This window comes from Ictalurus furcatus, chromosome 24, assembly GCF_023375685.1.
Source record: "Ictalurus furcatus strain D&B chromosome 24, Billie_1.0, whole genome shotgun sequence".
Classification (NCBI taxonomy): domain Eukaryota; kingdom Metazoa; phylum Chordata; class Actinopteri; order Siluriformes; family Ictaluridae; genus Ictalurus; species Ictalurus furcatus.
In genome coordinates this window covers 8,664,618-8,691,584 of record NC_071278.1, presented here as the reverse complement: position 1 = coordinate 8,691,584, position 26,967 = coordinate 8,664,618, and the positions used below count along the sequence as shown (strand labels likewise).

Sequence of the window (26,967 nt, the reverse complement as noted above, 5' to 3'; positions counted from 1 at the left end):
TATATTTTTTCTCTCTATAGACCTTCTCTCTCTCTCTCTCTGCCTCTTCCTCTCTCTCTCTCTCTCTCTCTCTCTGCCTCTTCCTCTCTCTCTCTCTCTCTCTCTCTCTCTCTCTGCCTCTTCCCCTCTCTCTCTCTCTCTCTCTCTCTGCCTCTTCCCCTCTCTCTCTCTCTCTCTCTCTCTCTCTGCCTCTTCCCCTCTCTCTCTCTCTCTCTCTCTCTCTCTGCCTCTTCCTCTCTCTCTCTCTCTCTCTCTCTCTCTCTCTCTCTGCCTCTTCCCCTCTCTCTCTCTCTCTCTCTCTGCCTCTTCCCCTCTCTCTCTCTCTCTCTCTCTCTCTCTCTGCCTCTTCCCCTCTCTCTCTCTCTCTCTCTCTCTCTCTGCCTCTTCCTCTCTCTCTCTCTCTCTCTGCCTCTTCCCCTCTCTCTCTCTCTCTCTCTGCCTCTCTCTCTCTCTCTCTCTCTCTGCCTCTTCCTCTCTCTCTCTCTCTCTCTCTCTGCCTCTTCCTCTCCCTCTCTCTCTCTCTCTCTCTCTCTCTCTCTCTCTCTCTCTCTCTGCCTCTTCCTCTCTCTCTCTCTCTCTCTCTCTCTCTCTCTCTCTCTCTCTCTCTCTGCCTCTCTCTCTCTCTCTCTCTCTCTGCCTCCTCCTCCTCTCTCTCTCTCTCTCTCTCTCTCTGCCCCCCCCCCCCCGGATAAACAGTAGCTCAGTGTGTGTAGCTGGCCAGCAGCAGCTCTGTCTAGACAGGGTTTCCTCCTCTGTATTTGTTTTGCCTGCTATCGGAGTGCTGATGTGTACCTTCAGGAATGCTGGAGGGCTTGGTGCACTGGACGACCCCCTCCCCTTCGCCCCCTTCCCCCTCTAGTATGAGCATTTCCTGTATAGCCCTGTACACCATGTGGCTGTGTGCTGATGTGTGTGGAGGGGCAGATGGGGGCAGCCATGCATGGAGCTGCATTTATGACAGACCTACATGCACACTTCCCCTCACTCAGCTGTGCTCTCAGTGCACTCCAGGCTCTGTGATTGAGCGGCTGAGACACAGAGGGGTGGACCGACAACACATACGCACAAAAACCCCCAGTGTTCTCAGTGCCCTCCTCCCTCCTGGTCCACTTGCTGTCAGTAAGTTTCGTCAGTCACTCCCCTCGTGCCAGATGTGGCTCCCTATCAGGGCGCAGTCCTGTAGCGCAAATCTACATCAGACACCTAGCAGCTGCCAGAACCTGCTCCACATGCTCCAAACAGACAATAAGGCCTTTCAGAGCAGCCGTGGGTGTCGTGACTGAGGTGCTCCCTGGCACGATCCTGTGAGAAGCAGAGTCGCCCGTTAAACGTGTTTTTAAGCTGCTTTCATTCCACGTCGTGTTTTACAAAACTCGCCAGTCTTTTTCACTGAGGATTTTTTAGCGAATTTAGTGAAGCCTGTGATGTATTTCTTATTAGTCCAGGCAAATGCTTTTCAGTCTGTAAGCAGAGTAAATTAAATTAGAGGTTTAATTTAGAATATGCATGAATATCAGTAGGCTAAAATGTACTCTTCTAGTCGAAATGGGTAAACTTTAATGACATTTCATTAAATCAAAAGATATCTAGGATGATAGCCCACACTTGGCTCATCTCTTAATACAGTCCCATTAGGTTTATAGGATAGCACGTTATATTTGATTATGAACGAAATATATGTGATGCACCTTTCTTCGGCCTTGTATCAGGCCTGGCATTTTCCTAAACGTCTTTTAAAACCATTGTAAATAAAACAGGAAACGGTAAAATGGCAGCCATATGTAAACATTTCTCCTTCATAACTAGCATTTTGCTCGGGAAGTTATTCCGTTTCTTCACTTATCATATTAAGGCATATTGAATCGTACGTAACTGGAGGGTTATGTAGGGACAGGGTGTGCCCATTAGCTGTTACTGGGATGTGATTGGCGGTTTGATTGACATATTTTGAGTGACTTATCTTTGGTGTGTCTGGCTTGCTCTGTTTCTCCCTCCCCATCAATATTAGAAGCCTGGACAAGGATTTGATCTGCCCTCTGATTTTCCCACAGCTCCAGTGTACAGCTGTTGATTTTCACAGCGCTTCTTGTTGATGGATGACTGGAGAGGGGGTGATTATTGACTCTGCACTGTGCAGGTCATGCCAACATTAAAGTTACAAAAGCTTGGACTTTGATGTTGACGCCACATTATACGTATAAAACATTGTGTTTTTTCTCTGAGCACACGTGAATGGACCCTTATCACTAGAGCTGCAACAACTAATCGATTATGAAAATTGTTCTCAATGAATCTCATTATCGATTAGTCGGTCTGCGCGGCACGGGGTGCATTTACTCATTACGTTACTTCAGTTCCGAAAACACGCTTCGGAGAGTAAATACGAAAGTCGTCCCAAATGAAGTACTCTACCGTCTAGTGTGTGGATTTTAGAACGGTAATATAATCTCAAAAGGAACACTAGTGGGTTTTTTCCTAACCGGAAGTATAAGCCGCTTCCTAATCGACAGCGCATGACGTCATACGCACGTAACATGACGCCGCTAGCTTTAGCAGAGTCACCGACACTGACTTCCTTCACTTTACAGATTGTTAGCTGTATATTAGTTTGTATTGTATACAAGTATTTATGCATTATTATTTTATGGATGCACAAAAAGCACTGAATTAAACTACAGTCCTAAATTAATAATATATATTCTGGTTTGTGTGTGGTTCTTTTCAGTCTTATATAATTGGACAAACAGTTGTGTAAAGTTTTAGTCTGAAGTTTATATTTGTAACACTCAATTTGTGGGTTTAATTTTAAATAAACGAAAAAATGGTACTGAAAGTTTGCCCCGCCCATCCGATTAATAGAAAAAAAAAACAATAGGCCCACTAATCGGTGATAAAAATAATAGTTGGTTGCAGCCCTACTTATCACAGAGCTTGTTGATGTATTTCCAGATTGGATTAGGAAGGTGATGGAGTTTACAACGTCATTTAGAATTAAAATGAACAGATCAGTGAGAAACTAAGTCATCATAGTTGTGTATTACCGTACTGCTGTTAACTTACCCGCTCACGTGTTGCAAGGTTGTCATCAATTTATGTGTATATCAACACATAAACATGCACACGGCGCAGCATGGGGAGTCTGGCCCTGACTACTAATACAGTATTCACGATTATTACACTAGCACAAACCCCAAAAGTGTAGTCTTTGCATTCTCCTCACCACCTCACCATGATATGCAGTGTGGAGCGTATTACCAGGAAGAATTCTGACCCATTGCCGTTGCCTCATGCTATACTGTTACATGTCCATATTCAACTCATATCAGTATGCATATATTCATAAGCTCGTATTTTTCATCATGTGGTGCATACAGTACAGCCTCTCTTGCACATATCCATCCATCCATCCCATTTATCCTGCACAAGGTCGTGGGGAACCTGGAGCCTATTCCAGGGAACTCGGGACACCCTCTTCTTAACTTGTAAATGTGCTATGGGTTCATTCTCAGCTTCATTTCTGAATGGTACGTGGTATGTGGAGTGTCTGCTTTAGCTCATTTTGTGTTATTCCTCACCTGTCATTTGTATAATACACTCCTAGTCGTTCTGCGTTTGCTACCATCATTGTTGAGTGCAACCTTTGTTTTCTACTCTCCTGAAATAGAAACTCACTGAGAAGTCAGACAATTGAGTTGCCAGGCTGCAGGTAAAGAAGGATAGAATTATGCTACATTTTTTTTTTTTTTTTGTTCGGATACTTTCGTTGGCTGTCAAAACACCCAGGTGACTGGCATGTTCGAGCGAGGCTCAGTGGAAAACTAATAAAGCCTTTCTGACACAGGATGTCTGCCTTCTGACAGTCGAATTAATGCCCTATGACTAGTTTTTTAAAAAAAAATTTTTTATTTCCTCCCTTCAAACATCGAAGGCCTCATCATAACCCAGAGAAGAAATTTTGTCCGGTGGTGCCTCTGACCTAATACAGATGGTTGTTTTTATTGTTTTCAATTTGCACTACTCAGACTGACGGTTTGGTCTCACTGGCTTCTGTATAGTGACAATATTGCTTAAACTGTCAAAAGCTTAGTCGCATCTGCTGTGGAAAAGAAGTAGTAGAGAAAATTGGGAGAGTGCAGCAAATAATAACGCCCTTGAAAAGGTTCATTTCATTGTTTGCCTCTTTTCTCTCTCCGTAGATCCCATTAAGACAGGTCAGGGCTCCCTGTCCCTCAAGGCCTATAGGCTGACCCCTAAACTCATGGAGATTTGCAAAGAGAAAGACTTCTCTGCAGAAGGGTATGATGCATACAGACACAACAAACATAGCTGTCTTCTCTCATACATCTATTTAGAACACACACAAAGCTCATCAGTTCCAAATACCCTGCTATTTTATCTCGTTTGCTCATATTGTGCCTCTTATTCTGATTTAAATCATTTTGGACTTTCAGATTTTATTTATTTATTTTGCTGATTAGTTAGAAGAGTCACTAGCACATTGCTTTATCCAGAGTGTGTCAGCTTTAACCTTGAGAGCGCTTGATAATGGACAGATTAGTGCTGAAAACATCACAGCACGAGTGTGAATGACCTCCTTATGTTAGCTGCTAGACCAACACGTTGAGAGAATGATCTGAATCAGTGATCAGAGGTGAAAGAGAAAGTGAAAGAGACTCTTCATGACTCAATGTGAGGAGATTAGCCATAATTATTACACACACACTCACTGAGCACTTTATTAGGAACACTATTCTAATACCAGGTAGGGCCTCACTTTGCTCTCAAACAGCCGCAATTCTCCATGACATGGATTCCACAAGATGTTGGAAACATTCCTTTGAGATTGTGGTCCATGTTGACATGACTGCATCACGCAGCACTTTCATGCTGTGCATCTCCCGTTCTACCACATCCCAAAGCTGTTCTGTTGGATTCAGACTGGGAAGGCCACTGAAGAACACTGAACTCATCGTCATGTTCATGAAACCAGTTTGAGACTTGCTTTGTGACATGGTGCATTATCATGCTGGAAGTAGCCATCAGAAGAAGTAAATTGTGGACATGAAGCGATGCACATGATCTGCAACAATACTTAAATAGTCTGTGGCATTCAAGTGATAACTGATTGGTATTAACGGGCCCAAAGTGTGCCAAGAAAACTTTCCCCACACCATTACACCACCTCCACCAGCCTGGACTGTTGACACAAGACAGGTTGAGTCCATCAATTTGTGCTGTTGGTGCCAAATTCTGACCCTACCATCGGTGTGGTTCAGCAGAAATCACGATTCACCAGACCAGGCTACGTTTTTCCAGTCTTCAACTGAGCCTGTGCCTACTGCAGCGTCAACTTTCTGAACGAAGTGGAACCCAATGTCACCTTCTGCTGTTGTAGCCCAGCCAGGTCAAGGTTCAATGTGTTGTGCATTCTGAGCTGTGTTTCTGCACACCACGATTGTACAGAGTGATTATCAGAGTTACTGAAACCTTTGTCAGCTTGAACCAGTCTGGCCTTGCACCGTTGACACTTCTCATCAACAAGGTGTTACCATCCGCAGAACCGCCGCCCATGTTGGAAGTTTTTTATTTATTGCACCATTCTGCGTAAACTCTGGAGACCGTTGTGTGTGTGAAAATCCCAGATCATGAGCAGTTTACTCCGAGGAATACTCAGACCAGCCCGTCTGGCACCAACAATCATGCCACGGTCAAAAGCCCTGAGATGGTTCTGATGGTTGATGTGAACATTACCTGAAGCTGCTTGCCTGTATCTGCATGATATGTGTTGCACTGTTGCCACATAATTGACTGATTAGATAATTCCATGAATGGGTAGGTGTACAGGTGTTCCTAATAAAGTGCTCAGTGAGTATATAAGGCCATGTTAACTGTTCTTGGTAATAGTGCGAAACGAAGGAAATCCACTGTTAAATCCGAATTCAAATCTCTGTGTCTGCCTTGAACACGGCTGCGTAAGGGCCTTTGAGAATCTTTTCTTTTTTCCCCACACATCACCTACCCATACATCAGTTATAAAAAAACAATATACTGCACAAATAATAAGCACTCTGAAGATCTGCTTACCTAGAACGGATAGAAGATGTTCCCCCAATGACTGAGCAAAAGTGTGAACCATTAAGCACAGTGTTATAACGACAAGCTAGAGTGGTGTAACAGCGTGTCAGTAAGAAGCGGTGTGTGTGTCCCCACAGCTTGAAGAAGGCCAGTGTGGGCTATGAGAACATGTTTGAGGAGGTTCCTATTGTCATCAAGAACTCTCACCTCATCAACGTGCTGCTGTGGGAGCTGGAGGACAAGTCGACTGTAGTGGAAAAGCACGAGCTGCTCAGCCTCTCCAGCAGGTTAGACACAGACACACACAACATGCACATCTAGATTTCATTGTTATTCATACACACATTTACATTTATTCATTTAGCGGACGCTTTTATCCAAAGCGACTTACTAATGAGGAAATACAGTCAAAGCGATCTATCAAGCGGAGAACAATACAAGTAGTGCTACAATACAAGATTTATAATTGAGGTCTAGAGAAGCGAAGTGTACAGAGTAGAGGTGTAAGTGCCAGAGTAATTTATTCTTTTATTTATTTATTTTATTTAATTTATTTATTTATTTATTTTAAAAAAGGTAGGGGTTAGTTAGGTGTTGACGGAAGAGATGGGTCTTTAGCTGTTTTTTGAAGATAGTGACAGATTCTGTGGTCCGGATTGAGGTTGGAAGTTCATTCCACCACAGAGGGACAGTTAGTTTGAAGGTTCTGGAAAGGGACCTTGAGCCACGCTGAGTAGGCACTACTAAGCGTCGCTCGTTAATCGATCACAGATTGTGTAATTTAAACATAAGCCTTCAGGAGAGTGTTGAGGTAGGGGGGTGCTGTTCCAGACAAGGTCTTGTACACAGACATACAGGCGCATCTCAAAAAATGAGAATATCGTGTGGAAAGGTTAATTTTTTCCGTAATTTAAGTGTAACTTTCATATATTCTAGGTTCATTACACATAAAGTGAAATATTTGACTTTACGTTATGACTAACGGCTCATGGAAATCAAAAATCTCAAAATATTTGAATAAATAACTTATTTTATAGTCAATTTTTTAATAAATGCTTTTTAAATTTTTTTCCCCTATTTTTATTTATTTATTTATTTATTTATTTTTTATAAATAAACGAGCATTAAGGCCAGTTGAAGGAACATTACTGTGATGTGGCGAACATCATTGAAGACTGCAATAGAAAGGATTACGTGTTCTGGGTCACCCGTTAGGAACGAGTTAACTGGCACATGCAAGAGCACCAGCAAGGAGCTCAAGATGATGAGAGGTCGAACAAGCACCTGATTTCATAGGGAAAGTACAAGATGTACAAACAAAGTCTGAAAAAGCTTTACAACATATGCAGAGTACAATAACTCCTTATTGTTACATCCCTTTTTATTCCTTTCTTTAAAAAAAAAACAACAAAAAAAAACAACCAAGCTGACATTGGGCTTGTTGTGTCAGTTGGAGGCAAGGGTTATAACATAAATCGGAGAGCTCGAGCAACAGGTTTGTTGTTTTGATGCAAAATTTACTGGAAAGAAAAGAAGCTTGCTGCCGGAGAGTTAATCTCTTTTTTTTGCTATTTAAACCCTATCTACACATGAGACAAAGCAAGATTCCCAGAAGAAAAGGCATTCGCTCATACAGTTTACAGATAGCTACTGTATAAAGGGCGTAGTTTGGCCATATTATGTAGTTAGTGTAACTACACGATAAGGCCAAACGTATGTGGACACTTGATCATTTGAAAATCCCATTCCAAACCCATGGGTATTAAAATGGAGCTGGTCCCCTCTATGCTGCTATAACAGGCTCCACTAGATTTTGGACTGTGGTTTGGGGATTTGTCCTTTCAGTTACAAGAGGTTGAGTACTGTTGTTTGGCAAGAAGGCCTGGTGAACTTGGTGTTCCAGTTCATCCCAAAGCTTGAGGTCATGGCTCTGTGCAGGCTCTGCACACTGTAGTTCTTAAGCACCAACTGTGGCAAACCATGGCTTAATGAAGCTCACTTTGTGCACAGGGTCGTTGTCATGCTGGAACAGGTTTGAGCCTCTTAGTTCCAGCGAAGAGAAAAGTGCAATGCAACAGCATAAACAGACATCCTATACAATTGTGTGCTTCAGATTTTGTGACAAAAGTTTGGGAAAAACCATCGTATGGGTGTCCAGAAAACATCGTCATTGTAGGGAGGTCGATATCAGCTAACTTTGGCTAATGTTAGCAATACTGTACGTAATGTAGCTAGCTAACGTAGCTGTGAGGCAGAATGACTGGTGACATGGTCTGCTGCACTGCTTCTTGTGGAAGATGTACTCTTAAAATAAATGAAATGAAATCTTAATGAGCACAGATTTGATAACACTGACAACGTTTACATGCACATCAAATTCTGTTTAAGGTCTATAATTCGGGTTACAGATGTATTCTGAATAAGATGTTTATACGCGTACAGGCATTGGAATTTTCCTGTTTACACGGTTTGTTGTAAATATGCCGATCTATACGTGCTCTTTTCCTTTTCCACTGTTATTTCCCGGGAGATTCAAGATGCTGCCGTTGCTACCCACAATTCCTTGAGGATTGAGCATTCACATATGTCCTTTTTCTGAAATAATTAGTTTTTGATTTGATTTTCTGAATAAGGTGTTTACATGCAACAAACTTCTGATTAAAACAGGCATATACCAGGGGTGAGAATCAAAATTTGGGGAATCAGAATATTGTCTTAATCTGATTACTAATTAGAATATGGCCAAATTCCCGTTAATATCGGAATATTGTCTTGATCTGATTACTAATTAGAATGTGGCCAAATTCCCGTTAATATCGGAATATTGTCTTGATCTGATTACTAATTAGAATATGGCCAAATTCCCGTTAATATCGGAATATTGTCTTGATCTGATTACTATTTAGAATGTGGCCAAATTCCATTAATATCAGAATATCGATGTGCATGTAAACGTAGCCACTGATTCAGTCCTCAAAACGAAACACAATGATACATGAAAATGTGTTAAAGTGGCTGATACTCTCTCAATATCATTTTAATGTATCAGCGCAACCTGTTTTTGTAATATCAAGTGATAAAGAAAAGAAGTGAAAGAGGGCAGAAACTGTCATGGATGAAAGCGTTTAAATTTTGCGTATAGCAAGTACGCTATGAGAACACAGAAGTAGCACAATTTTACTGTTCAATTTCCAGTCCTGTCTGATTAAAAAAACAAACCAAAACCGCAAAGCCAGATCAGCTGAAACAGAACACATTTGAAGAGTGATTGGTTTCATAATGAAGGAATCTGTTTTTATAGATAAGTCTACTCCTCAATTTTCTCATTCAGCGTCTGTGTTGAATGGAAGCGTCCCAACAGACCTGCAGTTAAATCAATAAATCAGATCCTGCATATTGTTCACTGGTATCAGCATCTGCTTATTATTATTATTATTATTATTGTTTAGTAATGTACTCATGGGAGGTTTTCAGTTTCCAATTAGTGTTTTAATTTTATTAATTCCATCCTGTGCAGCCATGGTTGAGGAGATGGTTTTTTATTTTGGGGGGGGGGTTATTGCGTTTATCGCTTCTTTTTCCTTTGTTAAGTTCCAAGTAGGTTTGAAGGTCTCTCTCCCAGCAGACTAGAAAGGGAATTTTGTCTTTTTAATTTGTCTCTCTTAATTCAGACCTGTCAAATGTTTTGTCTTGGATGAAAGGCAGAACTCTGGCAGCTCTGTTTAGCACTTGAAAGAATACTTTTGCCAATTACTTGCCCTTCTCTGAGGAAATGTGTGAGGGGACACGCAACTAAACACACACACACACACACACACACACACACACACACACACACACACACACACACACACACACACACACACACACACACGCATGTGTATACACAGCCCCAACCATGATGGTCCTTTTAGTGTAATTGCCAGATGAGTTGGGACATCTTCATTATGAGGATAATTAATCGCTGTAAGGTAGAATGTTGTTATAGTGTATAGTTTTAGTGCTGTGAGGATTTTTCTGTCACATTTTGGACACTATACAGTTGAGGCCATAAGTTTATATACATGTTGCACTATCTGCACAATGTCAATAAGAAGATTATAAATAATTGCATTTGGTTCTGCCCTGAATAAGCTATTTCACACAACAGATGTTTACATATAGTCCACGAGATAATTTACACAATTGAATTTACACAAATGAACCAGTTATAACAAACAAATGATTTTTGTTGTCTTCTGGGAAACATGTAAATATCTTATGTAGCTTCTGAAGGGCGGTACTAAACAAAAAAAAGAAAGATTTTTCCATCCATCCGTCCATCTTCTATACCGCTTATTGTCTTCAGGGTCACGGGGAACCTGGAGCCTATCCGGGGAGCATTGGGCACAAGGCGGGGTACACACTGGACAGGGTGCCAATCCATCGCAGGGCACACTCACATACACACTCACACACCCATTCATACACTACGGACACTTTAGACACGCCAGTCAGCCTACCATGCACGTCTTTGGACTGGGGGAGGAAACCGGAGTACCCAGAGGAAACCCCCGCAGCACGGGGAGAACATGCAAACTCCACACAAAACAATTTACATAATGTTCAAAAGTTTACACCCCCCGGCTCTTAATGTATCGTGTTGCCTTCTTGAGCATCAGTGAATGTTCGCTGTTCGTCGCTGATCATCCAGGTAACGACACACAGTATTAATATTCGAACGTGTGTAAACTTTTGAACTGGTTCATTTGTGTAAATTCAGTTATTATTGTGTCTTGTAGACTATACAGTGTGTAAACATCTGTTATGTGAAATAGTTTATTCAAGGTGGGACTAAATAAAACACAAAATGCAATTTATGATCCCTCTTATTTAAAAAAAAAAAAAAAATTAAAATTTTGCAGATTCTCCAGGGCGTATGTAAACTTATGACCTCAACCGTGCATGCATTTTGTGAGCGACCTTAAAAATAGCAGACATTCCTACATTCCATAGCATAGTATAATGTAAATTTCACACTAAATTGTAAACTGTCTTGTGGAATTTCAAGCTCAGTATTGCTTCAAATGACTATGTATTAGGGTATAAGGGCGCTCACCCTTTTGTTTCCATCTCACTCTCTGTCCCTGTCTTACTATCTTTAGCCGTGCTCCCTCTTTCCCTCTATAATGACTGGAATACTAAAAAAGCGTGCAGGCATGGCAGATTTATCAGTGGCTTTGCTCTGGCGTTCTTTTCCCTCCATCTCTCCCCTCTCTCCACATCTGTTTAAGTTATCTCTTTGCAGTCTGCTGTTACCGTAGAAACCAAAGCAAACACTGGACCACTGCAGCCCAGCTAGTACAATACCTCCCTGTTTCTCTCTCGTCTCCCCCTCCTTGCTTTCCTCTCTAACCACTCCTCCCTTCTTCCCAGAGGGTTCACATCAAATCAGCACTCTTCATCTGAGAGGCTAAATTGAATTCCTTTTTTTTCCTGCATGAAGTGAAAAAAGAATTATGAGTTTTACAGTGTGTGGATGGTGGGGTGTATCGGGTGGTGCTGGGAGAATCTGTAAGTCTTTGCTTGGCTGAAAAAAAAAAAAAATAGAAAGAATGCAGTGCTCAATACAACCTCAATTTTAAATGAGCCTGCCTGGCTGGAGGGGCCTGCCACTCTCCTCCTATAGCCCATCCTCCCTTCTTCCCCCTGTTTAACTTTCAGTCTGTCCATCCCTGTTATAATCCAGCTGCTCTTGGACTTTGATTTCGTGTATATATGCGTGTGAAAGCACTTTATAGCCAGAGCACACTAGCATTTGCGTTACAGAGACTAACCATACATTTTGTGGAACCGCCCAAGATTTAAAAAAATTTTTTTTTTTTAAATACACATACACACAAAATGTTCCACCTCTGTCATTTGAAATGATGGTGCATAGCCTCTTACCTCATGTGAAAATCAACTTGGCTTACGCAAGTGAACCACATGGCTGTCTTATTTCTCTGTGTTGTGGTGGAATTAGAGTTCAATCTTTGTCTGGCCCCAACAGATCCCTTCCTAAACCACTAATCTATCATGGCCCACTAGCTCAGACGGTCTCATCCCAAACCGAAGGGACAAACATGCGGCTTAGATTTAAAAAAAGAAAGAAAGAAAAAAGCAGACTGATGAGTTTGGGTGCCTCCGTTTGTCCGGCAGGCTTCAAATTTTTGTGCTTAAATAAATTAAATCCTACTTACGTAGACAACTTTGCTGCTCTTGTGAATTGTATGTTTGCCTCATGCTCCGTTTGAAGTGCCCCCATTTGCTTCACTAGACGCTCTGAGCAGTGTGTCATGTATTTTTCTCGTTACAGAGCAAGTTCAGTGAAGACTGGGTGGTGATCTCTCTCTCTGCCTCTTTTAAAAAGCTTAGACAGAAAACTCTTGCCATGGAATAATTGCTGCCACTAGCACCTAGTCTTATCTGGGTGGTTGTCTGTGCCTCTCCATTCTACTGTATTGTATTTACTGTATCTTCTGATCAGAAGGTCATGAGTTCAAATCCCAGCGCTGCCAACCTGCCACTGCTGAGCCCTGGAGCAAGGCCCTTAACCTTTAACTGCTCAGCTGTATAAATGAGATGAATGTAAGTTGCTCTGGATAAGGGCGTCTGCCAAATGCCATAAATGTAAATATATAAATGCACTGATTTATATATCATGGGTTAAGGCAGATTTTGCTGCAGGCTAGTTGGGCTATGCCCTACAGGCTATGTAGGCATACAGACTAATGTATACTGACAGGCTAACACTGTGCAATACATTGACCAGAAAAAACGTAGATGAAATATAAGGTGGATTCAGAATGCCAGGAGAATGTCATGTTTCTTCTGGGAAATGAACTAGAAACCCATCTGTTTAATTTGCTCCCAGCAAAGTGACCATGCCCAAAGAATTTATTATTTGAAGGCAGTTTGTAACCAATCATGATTAAACAGTATGACCAGCATACTGGGCAGCAAAGTTTACTGCATTACAGTATATTGTCTGTAGGCCAGTCACTGATGGTTTAAATTTGTAATTGGATTTATGGTTACTGCCTCTTTATTAGGAGATTTTAACCAATCTGGCCCAAGATCTGGATGAGTTTGCCACTCCTGGGCTGAGCTTGATTGTGGGGCAGACAAACTCAATAGTGCAATTCCTATACCTATTCCTATACACAAACCTTAACGCTGACCTCATGAAACCTTTTTTTATTAAAAAAAAAAAAAAAGGATTATGGAATTAAGCCTGCCAACATGCCACCATATGATCCAATCCTTCCACCAGTCGAATTCTAAAATAACACAGTTTGTCTTACTGAGTCACCTTTTTCCTGTGGCAGCCTTTATTGGGACGACATGTTCCTTAGTCAGACCTTCTGCTGATCCAACTGCGTCACTGAATGGTTTCGGTTACGGTAAAGAAAGAGGATGGCGCCCTCCCACTTGTTTCACTTTTCTGGAGATCCCCCCCCCCCCCAGCCCCCACCCCCCTCAAACAGTATCTCATTCACAATAAGAAATTTCTCTGCTTAAGGCAATAAATGGCACACGAGCACAGCTGATTTGAACATAAGCGCCATTTGCAGTGTGAGAATTTAGCATTTTGTTTCTCCTGTGAGATTTATAGACCGCATAGAGTGTACATGTGTGCATGCCCACACAAATATACCATAGGAGATTGTGTGTGTATATGCGCGTGGGTGTGTGTAATTCAGCTAGTGTGGGAGAGAGTATTCTGAGCTCATTGGAGGCTGAATAATGAGGTGCATGGGAAAAGATGGAGGTCATATTGGGATCCCTGCCCTCATTCATCAGAGCTGGCACACCACGACAGAAAGCCTCTTCAGAAACATTAAAAACTCCTTTCCAGGGCCACACGCACACACACCAACACACACACACACACACACACACTTGCTTACTTTCTTGCCAAACCTGCAGAGCCAGCAAGCTCTGTAATTTGCTGGGTAGGGGTAGTTAAATGGGAAAATATCTGTTATTTTTTTCTCGTATCCAAGTTTACATGCATTTTTCACAGGGTAACTTTTCAAAACTTAAATTTATACTTTCCAATGTGTTTTCCTTTTTTAAAAAAAATTATATTTCTCAAATGCGTACTTTAATAAAAAGTGTGCCTTCCGCCTCATATCAATATTAGACTATTCTAATAACAGTTAAGAAATGAACATTTGGTTAACCACTAGGACTGTGAACTGTTCATCACTCTGCTATAAAAAACAAACAAACAAAAACAAACAAAACATTATTGTTTAATTCTCCGGACCTGCCTGATCCGTTTCGGATGTCCTACCTCTGGATGGAGCTCTCATCTACTCCAATTCCAGATTTCTGGGACTACGGCTGCTTCTAAGGCCAAACAGACTTCATATAAATCCATAATGAACTTTTTCACACTATCTGTTGTTACCCAGATGAGGACGGGTTCCCTTCTGAGTCTGGTTCCTCTCAAGGTTTCTTCCTCTTAACATCTTAGGGAGTTTTTCCTCACCACTGTCACCACCAGCTCGCTCAATTGGGATAAATTCGCACTTTTTTATCTGTATACCGTTTTTATATGTTTCTGTAAAGCTGCTTTGAGACAATGTCTATTGTAAAAAGCGCTATACAAATAAAATTGAATTGAATTAATCGGGGACTTGATTTGTCAATTGTAGTTGAAGACTTTTAATGGAGTTGTAATGAAAGTTATTGGAAATGTCTCGTGAGCTTCATATCTAACTTCCTGCTCATGCTACAAAAACCTCTAGCTGAGATTTTCTTTAGTCCTGATGCACACCTCTTACTTGCACACCACAATAGTGCTATTCTCTGTATCATGATACTGCCAGATGTGGCTTTTCTTTTTTTCGTATTTTCTCATCTGGCAAAATGAATATGTGACAGAATACTCAGATGGTTAACTAGGTATCGCACATCCCTAGTATTTTGGCACATTTTAACACATGGTTCCCATATTTAGGGATGCGCCGATCAGGATTTTTGCAGCCCGTACCGATTACCTATCATCATGATCGGCCAATCACCGATCCCGATTGTTCAAGCTTTATATATGAAGTGATGTGTAAGCTTTCTGTTGACCGTCACTGTTAACCTTTTTTTTTTCCCAGATAAAGTAATACCACAGATGTTGCCTTGGTGATATTATTTACAGTAATGTTATAGGTTGTTGTTTTAGTTGTGAATCAAATAAATAAGCACAACAAATATTCATTTAAACATGAACAGTTCAATAGGCCTTTAAAAATACACGGCAAATGGCGAATTTTTCATTGTTTCTTAAGACCTCGTAATAATTCCACACTGTTGAGATGACTGCAGCACTGAAGTTTAACGTCGTCAAATTGTGATGGGTTTGGGAGATCGGCCATTTTTAGAGACTACCGATCGAGTCGTAGAGTGTGATTATTGGCCGATTGATCGGAGTGACCCTACCCATATTACTTTTTTTTTTTTTGGTCTTCAAGTGTTTTAATGACTGCTGTTGTTTTGTATTGCATCTTTTGTTGGACACTTCTTCTTCCCTAAAACATCTTCAGTTGCTTTAACTTGTTAAACTCTCCTTGTTGATGATAATGTGGAAACCCCTTAAGACACCACTCTTAACAGGAACCTTTGAGAATGTGTGTGTGTGAATTAGTTAAACTTTGTCCTTACCCGCAAGTTGTGTCTCATCTGTCTTCCGAGCAGATTTAAGGAATTTTCCTGGAAGATTAATGGAACTTGCTATTGTAACTAATTGGCTGCTAATGTAGATTAATGCTATACTAGAAATAAAAAAGGCTAGGCATGGGTTTTAGAAGGAATTTAAAAGTATCCTCATGTTATCCTCTCAGTCCTTGACTTTGATGTTCGAAATTAGACAGCAGCAGCATGGAATAGGATTTACATATTGCTTGAAATATGCAGCGTTTCATGTAATGTTTTCCAGATATGATGAATCATTTATTTGTTTCCTAATGTATCTTCACCTATCAATATATTCCCTTCTGTCGAGCAGTTATTTATAAGCCTTAAGGCTGGAACTTGTATTGTCCGTGTAATTCAGATGTGCTTTGATGGTATGGAATTCCCAATACTAAAGAGTGAAATATGCATCCATAGGCTTCCTCGTTTGACTTTCAAAAAGACTGATTTTGTGGTTTTCATTCTAGTGCTAACCCCAAAAATCAAATTATTCCATAATCCGAAGTTTGCCTAGAGAATTTGGAGGCTTGCTTGCTTCATGATTTTCAGTGTCATCACAGAACAGTTTCGCGGGTTTTGGCAGGAACTACATGTCTGTCTTCCAACCTAGGAAAGTATTTGATTACCTCACCAGATTTACTTAATGATGAGTTAGTAATAGTGACAAGAAAATATATCACACAACATCACACAACAGTAAATATCAATTACTTCAAATTGCATTTGGCACGTGATATTTTATGCAGGCGTAATCTATTGGTTTTTAGAATGTGAGCGCTACAAATTGAAGTACTTAAAGCAATATAGAGAGAATGTTCCCTTGGTTTTTATATTAACTTTGGATGGGATCTTGCTTTATGTATTGTGTAAGTAGCTTTAAGATGTAAAGCCAAATCAATATCAGATTTATGCTGGAGTTTAAGACGGATGAAGCCCCAAAGACGATAACAATCAATATTTCTGCTGGTACAGCTACAGACGGTGACGGATTAAAAGGGGGGGGGAAGTGTGGGGGGATTTTATTGGCATGGTTTGGGTTCACTGGTCCGCTTACAGGGAAGGGTCACTGTAAATCAGCACCGTTTTTCTGACCGATCACCTTTATCCTCTGATGAAACATTTCTATCCTGATAGGAGTGTCCTCTTCTGGGATGACTCCGCCCCCATCCACAGGATACAGTGGCTTATTAAATGATTTGATGAGTATGAAAGTCTATTTCAGTCCCTTCTGAAAGTATTGGCACAACAAGGCCAATTATTTTGTTTTTGCTCTACATTGAAGACAATTGGGTTTGAGATCAATAGTTGAATGAGATGATGGATCAGAATTTCAGCTTTCATTTCCAGATTTTGTTAAACAGTTTAGAACATGGCACCTTTGGTGGCTGACCACCTAGTTTTTAGGCGAGTAAAAGTATAGGAACAGACAGTAGGAAAGGAAATTAAAGTAAATAACGCTTCATTTTTGGTTGCTTATCCCTTGCTTGCAATAGCTGCGTCAAACTGGCTTGTACTGCAGCCTCTTTCTGCTGTTGTTTCAGGGGGGGTTCTCTCTTGAGGAGGTGAAATGCATTCTCAATTGGGTTGCGGTCTGGTGATTGACTTGGCCAGTCTAAAACTTTCCAATTTTCCTCCCTGATAAAGTTCTTTGTTGAGTTGGCAGTGTGTTTTGGGTCATTGTCTTGCTCCATGATTCCTCCTGATTCATTTGGATACAGTTCTCTGTTCCTGTAGACTTCTGAATTCATTTCGCTACCACCATTGAAACATCATCAATAAAGATGATACATTGAGTTACATCATCAATAAAGATGACCGAGAGCATTCCAGAAGCAGCCCTTGTGCTTGACTGGTGAGCTTGTATGTGTTGGATCATGAGCAGATCTTTTCTTTCTCCACACTTTGGCCTTTCCATCACGTTGTTAGAGGTTAATCTTGGTTCCAGAACTTTTATGGCTCATCTCTGTATTTCTTTGTGAATTCTAATCTGGCTTTCCAATTTTTACTGCTCATGAGTGATTTGCATCTTGTTGAATAGTCTCTTTCTGTACTTTAAGTATTCTTCGAGTGGTGGATTGTGATACCTTCACTTCTGCCCTGTGGAGGTTGTTGTTTTTGGGTTTTTTCTTCACAGCTGTCACAGTGTTTCTGTCATCAACTGCTGTTGTTTTCCTTGGCCTACCTGTTCCATGTCTGGTTGTTAGTACACCAGCGGTTTCTTTCTTTTTCAGGACCTTCCAGAATTTTGTACTGGTTATGCCCAAAGCTTGTGCAATGGCTCTTTTTAAATTTTCTGTTTTCTCAGCTTCAAAATGGCTTGCTTTTCTCCCATATGCAGCTCTCTGGTCTTCATGTTGGTTTATCCTTTTTAACAACACATGCAGTCTTCACAGGAGAAAACCAGGGCTCAAACCAAGATCATTCAGAGCTATTAATTGTTTAAACAATCAATCTGACAGGGCACACACCTGGGCAACAAGAAGAACCTGAAAGTCACATGCTCCATTATTGTTGATCGCTTGGTGGTTCAAACAAAAGGTGTCATGTTCTAAATTGTTTAACACATCCAGATGTAAATTTTTATTTTGATCTGTTGTCTCATATTCATCTTTTTATCTCAAAGATGTCTCAAAGTGTCTTCAATATACAGCAAAAAGAAAAATAAACGGCCTTGCCATTCCAATACTTTCAGAGGAGACTGTATATATTAAAGCCTTCACAGTGACAAGATCTCAACCCAGTTGAACACTTATTGGAGACGAGTCAAAACACCAGTTGAGGAAATATCTTTTGGAAAAATGATGTTCATGTCCTCAGGACACTTCCAGAGACTTGTGGAATTTATGTCAAGACACACTGAAGCTTTTCTGGCAGCTTGTAGTGGCCCAACACCTTACTAAGACATGTTATGTGTGTGTTTTTATTTTTATTATTTTTTTATTTGTCATGTGTCTGTGTTCCACAAGAAACCACCCACAGCTTTGGGCTAAACATATGTGTCTGTCTGACTAAACTAGACATCCAAGTTTTCCAAAAATGAAGAGATGTTCGTGTTGGTTCAAATGTAAATCTGCAGTAAATATTTGTTGTTGTCTGTGAGATCCTGACTGTATGAATGAAGTCACTGTGCTCTGCCTTTCCTTCTGCTCCAGCTCTCATCTCGAGAAAAGCCTGCAGATGCTGATGGACCGAGTGGACGATATGTGCCAAGACATCAACAAGTACAACAACTTCAGCCGCAGCCTGAGCAAACAGCAGCAGCAAAAGCACCAGGTAGCACATGCTTCTGTTTCTCTAAGCTTTCCTGCATGTAGTTGTTACCTTTTGTTAGACACAATTACTAAAGTTTAGTCTTTCAGAGAATAGAGCATCACTGCTTTTTTTTGTTTATAATGTTGGAATTAAATCAAGCTGTTTTAAATTAGAAGAACAAGTAACGAGGTACATCTGTTCGACAACAGAACAGAAACTTCCTTGAAGGCTAGCCATTGTAGTAGATACTTTAGTATGTGATTTATTTATTTTATTTATTTTAAAAATACTTTTTCCCCCCCTTCCTTTTATTCTGTGTGGACCCCGAAAAAGTGCTGAGGTACTTGTTTTGTATTCGGGTAATCTGTTTAAGTCTGTACTGTTAAGAAGCCCAACATCATGTATTCAGCATAAACCACATCATAAATATTTATTCAGTTCTGTATGTTGTGTTTGGCCATGTTCCCAATGAGATGCACTGCTCATGAAGTGCCCTTAGAATTTTAACAACAGTCCCTAACCCTGAAAGGTCAGTCCTCTAGAGATGTCTCTCTGTGCATAGAACCTAAAATCAATCATTAGGTCTGAATGAAGTTCTTGCTGTCTGCTTTCTTGCATGGCAGGTTCTGAAGGTCAACCAAACCACCTGCTGGTTGAACCAGTCATGGTTTTCTTTATTTCTCCTTTTCTTGCTCTCTGAGATGGACTGGCACGCTGCCCAGTGCCCTCCAGCTCCTACTTCCTTCATCTTCATCTGCTGAATAATCTTCTCGTGGGCCGTCCCTTGCTGGCGCTCGGCCATGCTTTTGGAAAATCAATATTTATCGCTTAATTGCTCGTCCAGAACTCTATACCGTTACCGTGTCTGTGTAGTGCCGCCTGCTACAGTACGTCTGAGCTCACTGCATCGGCTTTGTTGCTGATAAGAAGGAGCCCCTTTTTCTCCAGAGCACTTTGGTGCTGACCCACAGGTGACTCAGAGCTCAGCACGGTGGGACTCACCAGCACTCCTAGACTGCTTTCACATGTTTCTGGCTTTCAGCATAGTAAAGGTTACAGCATTTCCCCTTCAGAGGTATCCATTTTTTTTGCTGCAGTGCGGAGAGCCAAAGCCACCACTAGCAGAACACAAAGCCTTCCAAACCAGCTCTGTTAAATGAGCTTGAAGGAAATCAATGGAGTTGTCATCTATGTCAAAAGTTCAGGGATGAAATCAGGACAGGTTTTTGCCCCGTGCTCCGTTACTGATTGAGACAAGTGCAAGTGTCTTCCTCGTGTGAGAGACATGAACTTTATGTGCAGTATAGAAGTTACAATAAGTTAGAAGTGCTTATAAGGCAACGTTCTTAAAAATAAAACCCAGACATTCATTTTTATGCTTATTGTGACCTTATTTCATTTTTGCCTCATACATTTTCTATGGCATATTTTAGATCTGATGTCTAGAGCGTATGTATATGGGTCGATCTGTTGATATTTGATATGATTATATGAGCTGTTGATCTGCTGCTGACAGTCTCACACCAATCGAGCCTGCTTATTTTGCGAAGCTGCAGTAAACTCGAGCATTACCAGCAGCCTTGAAAAAGATGTTAAAAATAAGGTATGAAAAATGTCTTTGTGGTTAATTAGCTAAATCTCAAAGGTTTTCAATGGGGTTTGGGTCAGGGGACAGGCTGATTTTATGAAGGTCAAGGTCTCATTTAATTTGCATATTTGTCTAATCATCCTCATGTTGATGAAAGGAAATTTGGCCCCAGTGAAACAGGAAGTCATGGATGACTGCTTAAGAGGGGGAAAAAAAAAAGTATTTAAAAAGAAATAACAAAAATACAGAATTTCTAGGGCCACCAATAATTCTAGATATGGTTTTGTTTAAAAAAAAAAAACTACTTTTTTTTCTTATAATAAATTTACTTTAATTTCTTAGATTCTTAGGGTCAGAGTAATGATGTTTTCAGTGTGAGATTAAGCTCATTAACCACAGTAATTTTTATTTATTTTTTTACTTTATTTTAAACACATCGTTACCAATTGTGCCAATAATTTTGAAATTGAATGTATGCCAAATCTTAAACACACACAATTGGTGGCATGTTTTAGGACAGTTTGTTTCATGTTTACTTGCAGGATCGGTGTCTTGTCAGTCACATCCTCACTGCGTGTTCACAGCATAAAATATGTCAGGATAAGAACTGAAGCATGTGTCAAATCCCGTCCGAGACTGATCCGGCATTTCAGGCCAGTAATTGGCTTGCAGTACATAAAAATAATGACATTTTTATACCTTCATGCAGTCATAGGAATCAATGAGTGCACTCGTAACTCGATTGTTTTTGCTGTAGCATGTTTTTTTAAAAAAAAATTTTTATTCAATCTGTTGAAACTGTAATTAGTGACAACGTCTGTGTAAATATTGAAAAGCATGCGTGTTTGGCTGCTGTGAGATGCATGACTAACTGAGCTGAAGCATACCACACACCACTCCGACCACATCTGCACTTCAGAAATGTGTCTAGTCAGAGGATGGTATGTACATTAGAGGGGAAAAATGCTCAAAGGTGCTGGATGCACACCATATATCATCTTCATTGTGCTTCTTTTTTTTCTCCTCTGATTTTCTTTTCCCTCCTACAGTCTTTGGTTCCACTTGTCATCCTCTCTTCCCTTCTGACAGAGTGCTCTCTCTCTCTCTCTCTCTCTCTCTCTCTCTGTCTCTCTCTCTCTCTCTGTCTGTCCTTTCTGTCATGCACCACTTGTGGCTTGAAAGGTTCACCCTTAAGTTTTTGTTTCATTGGGAGAGAATTCAGTTGGCTCAGGCCATCTGCAGGTTAATGGCAGGAGCTCCAAGTATCAAGGTCATATTAATGGTTTGTATTCTTCTCTCTCTCTCTTTCTCTTTCTCTCTCTCTCTTCCCGCTCCAGTACGTCCAGAGGCGTCAGCAGGAGAATGCTCAGAGGCAGAGTCGAGGCGAGCCTCCGCTTCCTGAAGAAGACCTCACCAAGCTGTTCAAGCCTCCACAGCCTCCTCCACGCATGGATTCCCTGCTCATAGCCGGTCAGTTTGCACACCGACCAGACACTTAGACCTTTTTCCTTGCAACTTCTTCAGTGATTTGGAAGGGGGGGACTGATGATGATTAACAAACAGTGTGTGTGATGGCCTGGGAAAACTGTTCACATGGTGAAATTGTTGACATTTTCTTATATATACACACACACAAGTGAATAAGATCGGTTATCTCGTTACAACAGCAACTGGTGGGAGATATTAGGGAGCAAGTGAACAGTCAGTTCTTGATGTTGATGTGTTGTAAGCAGGAAAAAAGGGCAAGTGTAACGATCTCAGAGACTTTGACAAGGGCCAAATTGTGATGGCTAGACGACTGGGTCAGAACATCTCCAGAATAGCAGGTCTTATGGGGTGTTCCTGATGTGCAGTGGTTAGTACCTACCGAAAGTGGTCCAAAGAAGGACAGCCGATGAACCAGCGACAGGGTCAGTGGTTTTAATGTTGTGGCTGATCGGTCTAAGCGTGTATGCATGCTCAGAAATACACAGGAATTCAGCACTATCAGGCTTGCATGGATTCAGTGGAAATGTGTTGAAAGTGCCTGCTCAGCAAAGCGAATGAGACATGTGGAACAGACTGTGAGAACTCAGCCTGTTAATGATTCATTTCCTTATTTAGTCTGAGCAATCTGGGTCTGAAAAGCTTTGGACTGATCCCCTCTGCTGCTTGAGGAGTTGGTCGGGAGAGGCGACGAGCAATTTATAGTGCCTGTTAAAGAGCTCTCGCTTCAGATAGAGATGGATAGGAAGAAAGTGTTGTTTTCTCGCCATTTAGATAAACGCCACGGTCCAGATTAGCTGTTGGAGAACCTAATCAGAATTGCCACAGTGTGACCGTACACGATGAACCTCACAGAGATGTGAACTACCGCCTCAAAGTGCCTTTATGTTGCTAGCGGTTGAGCATGTGTGGATTTGTAGATTTGCCCTTTGCAGTGTAAGAATTTAGTATTCCTAATGAGTAGCTGTGAGAGACTTGTGTAGATAATAGCAGCTGAGGTTACAGTGGGTCTGAAGAGTTGATTACATTCATGTACCAGCCTTCACAACCCCTGTCTGCCTGTCACCATGTCTGCGGCAGTGAGGATTAATTGCACACACTCTCACATGTCACACACTCACTATGCCAAATTCAGCCATCACTCTTTCTCATGCTAATGAGCACTAAAGAGCATAAAAGAGCATTAGCATTCACCGCATCTGTAGCATCTAATCCCTCTCTCTTAGTCGTTTTTTTTAATCTTTCTCCTCCTTCCTTTTTTTTATTACTAAGTCTTCCTCCTTTACGGTTATATTTTCATCACTGTCTCTGAGCAGAGACACCCCGGGCAGACGCACGTTTGCCTTTGAATTATTAACATTCCTGATTTACTCCAGCTCCGCTTGCAGTGGAATACATTCGCCTGTGGGGCTTTATGTGCGAGGTCGGTTATTGAGTAGTGAGTAATTAGATTTGGAGTTGTCACTGTGTACAGGTTGTATGAAATATTTACCTCGAGCTGCCTGGGCTCCATCTGTATCTAGGTGTTCGGAGCTATTGATGTTTAGCGTTTCATCCATATTTATTGCGCATTCGGATCAGACGACGTAGTCTTAAAGAGAATAAACTCGTTTTACTTCAATAAATCGTGCCAGAAATATTAAGTCATATTCACAATCCCTGTGTTTGTTGTTGTTAGCATATGAAAGGCAGAGTGACCTGAAAGAGACTGCTTTCTGTTGTTAGTAGACAGAGATTCTGTGGGTGTCATTTAGCCCTTGTAGCGCTTTAAAAAACCTTGATTTTCTTTATTATTATTATTTTGATTTAATGAGAAACAAGTTTGAGCATAGAATTAGCAAACACAATACATGAAATGTGTATGGCGTGAGGCCATTAACACCATTCTAATGATTCATTCATTCATCTTCAATAAACACTTTATCTTGGTGAGGGTCACAGTGAATACAGAGCCTATCCCAAGAACACTGTACACGAGGCGGGAATGCACCCTGGACGGGGCGCCAGTCCATCGCAGGGCACGATGCGCTCTTACATTTTTACCTAGGGGCTGTTTAATGTGGCAAAACCATTTACTAGCATGTTTTTTTTGGAGGTGGGAGGAAACCTTCGAACCCGGAGGAAACCCACGGGAAAAACGTGAAACTCTGGATCTGTGAGGCAGCAGTGCTACCTGCTGCGCCACCATGCCACCTCTAAACTTTACTTTAAATCATTTTTTTTAATGAACAACGGATTCTAATTGTCCGTTATAATATTGGTAACAGGTTTTGGTCATTTGTTGAACTTTCAAAGTGTCAGTATCACCGTATCATTTAAAATAAGGAAACTATGAAGAAGATCGAGGGGAACGGTGGCTTAGTGGTCAGAACGTCCGTCTCGCACCTCCAGGGTAAGGGGTTTGAATCCCGCCTCCGCCCTGTGTGCATGGAGCTTGCGTGTTCTTGGAGTGCTTCGGGGGTTTCCTCTGGGTACTCCGCTTTCCTCCCCACAGTCCCACGTTGTAGGCGGATTGACATTTCCAAATTTGTCCGTAGTGTGTGAATGTGTGCAGTTGTGCCCTGTGATGTGTTGGAACCCCGTCCAGGGTGTCTCCCGCCTTGTGCCCCGAGAACCCGGGGATACGCTCTAGGCTCCCCGCGACCCTGTGTAGGATAAGCGCTACTGAAAATGGATCTATGCATGAAGAAGGTAACTTAGTTTTCTTCTTCCCATGATCTTCAGGATATTCTTACAAGGCAGCAACATGTCAAGCATGTGATATGGGATGAACTTGTTTAGGTAACAATGTCGAGTGAATGTTGTAGGAAGCAAAAATGTACATTTTCCATAACCTGGAATAGATGACTTCTAGAAAAGGATGCTTCATGCGTGAGGTGTTAAATGAATTCATACAAAAATAAGACTTTTGCAGTATTTAATGAGTATATTTGAAGGTAAGGTGTAGCTGTACGTTGCTGGGACAGGCAAAGCATGCTGGTATCCAAGTGCTGTAGATTATTATTCATGTTAAAAATTATATATCTGGAGCATTTACTTTGTTATTATGAAGGACACATTACCCATGTTTTAAAATGCAAAAGTCGAATGTAAAACGTCTTTACGTATATACAGGGTGTCCTAAAAGTCTCCGTACATAAGGGACTGTGTTTGCCAGCACCACGTCGGTTATGGCTGTCAGTTGATGTCCGTGGACGTCCACTTCTCGGTCAATCCTCATCACTTCCAGTCTTTTTGAATTGGTTAATAAGTTTGGCAGTGGTGTCGTGTGTGATGTGCTCGCCGTGTTAGCTGTTGAAATCCGTCACAACTTTGCGACCGCTTCCCGAGCCGGCCATGAGAATGATTTCAATGTGCTCTTCTTTTTTTTTTTTTATTTCTGGAAAAATACATCTAAAATATAAACCGAGTATGGAAAGACATTTTTGCTAAAATGAAAGAAATTCCCCGTAAGCACGGAGACTTTTGGGACACCCCGTGTTTTTAAGTGCAGTATCAGTGGGACAGACCTGGCAACCCCGTCATGGTATGAACCCTATTCCACTTCTGCATTAACATTCAGTTCGGAGTCAGGAAGAGAGCAACATGTAAGTGATGCTGAAGCTGACACTTTTGTAAGATTGTGTGTGGGTGTGTGTTTTTTTTCGAGAGGTGAGCTGCTGTTGCAGGTGACTGAGTGTTTGTGGGAGCTAGGGAGGCCTCACTTCATTTTTCAGCCTCTTAAGGGCTTTTAGAAAAACTCTCAAGCCCTGCCTGGCAAAGACGTGTGTTCCCCTCCAACGCTGCCTAGTAGAAAGCCAATCACTTAGTGCTGCAGACTGGCCTTACAACATAATGGAGGACATTAAGAGCGCCAGCCAGTGCTGTCATTACTCTCTACCTCTACACCTCTCCTGCTATTTCTGTCGCCTTTTCCGCCTTCCTATCTCTCTTCTATCGCTTTTTCAGGATCTGCGGTGAATCAGCAAGTCCTGAGATTGTCGCACTAATTATGCCTATATTTTTTTCCCCCTCGTTTATCCTTCTCTTTAGGGCAAATCAACACGTACTGCCAGACAGTAAAGGAGTTTACATCCCAGAACCTGGGCAAGCTCTTCATGGCCGAGGCTCTTCAGGACCATAGCAGCTAGAAGACAGCAGAAATGATGGATCTCCTAAGGCGAGTCCTGTAATTGGTTTCGAGTAAATCTCCTTTAAGTTGCTAACAGAAGAAGAGGAAGAAGAGAGGGATAAATTGCAAGGGTCTCTTTTGCATAACATGTACCTAGCATGAAATTGTTACATGAATATTTGTAATTGTTCGTGTATATAAATCATTATATCTAACAACCGTGCATAGGTATGCATTTTAAAAAAAACAATTATATAGCACATGTTTTAGCTACATTATGTAAGCTGGACCTGTGAAGAGAAAGCAGAATTACCCTCTTTCGGTTTTGTAAAAGGAGATTTGACTAAATTGGATAATTAAATGGATTGTGCCTAACATTCAGTGGTTGTCTGTGTGATGTTTATGGTTTTGCTCGGAGCAATAAGACTTTTTTCGTGTCCAGTGTTTGCTTTCTTGTTTTGGAGCTGCAAGGCAAATGTCACTAGCGACTAGTGGAGGCAAAATCTTTTCCGTAAATACCTACGTGAAAACAGTTCTTCACCAGTGTCATACACACTTGTTGATGTGGTTTAGGAAACAGTATGATGACTCACCGTAATGTATAAACATGAACAAAAACTAAATGTAGCTGAAGACTAGAACACTGGAAGCTCCGCCCCATAATTTAACTCCTCCTAAAGTTTGAAGCTGGAATTGTACGCATGTAAATACAGACTATTTTAGAAAATGTTTACTTCAAAAT

The 26,967-nt window shown here is 41.2% G+C and overlaps 1 protein-coding gene across 1 annotated transcript in view; it reads left to right on the top strand.

The window, feature by feature from the left end:
* eif3hb (eukaryotic translation initiation factor 3, subunit H, b) overlaps positions 1-26,606 on the top strand; it is an 88,045-nt gene extending 61,439 nt beyond the window's left edge. The window contains exons 4-8 of the mRNA XM_053612339.1: positions 4,197-4,296; positions 6,213-6,362; positions 18,942-19,062; positions 21,967-22,099; positions 26,147-26,606. Coding sequence (XP_053468314.1) covers positions 4,197-4,296; positions 6,213-6,362; positions 18,942-19,062; positions 21,967-22,099; positions 26,147-26,244 — 602 coding nt within the window. The 3' untranslated portion in view covers positions 26,245-26,606. The remainder of the gene's footprint in view (positions 1-4,196; positions 4,297-6,212; positions 6,363-18,941; positions 19,063-21,966; positions 22,100-26,146) is intronic.
* Positions 26,607-26,967: the final 361 nt, after the last annotated feature.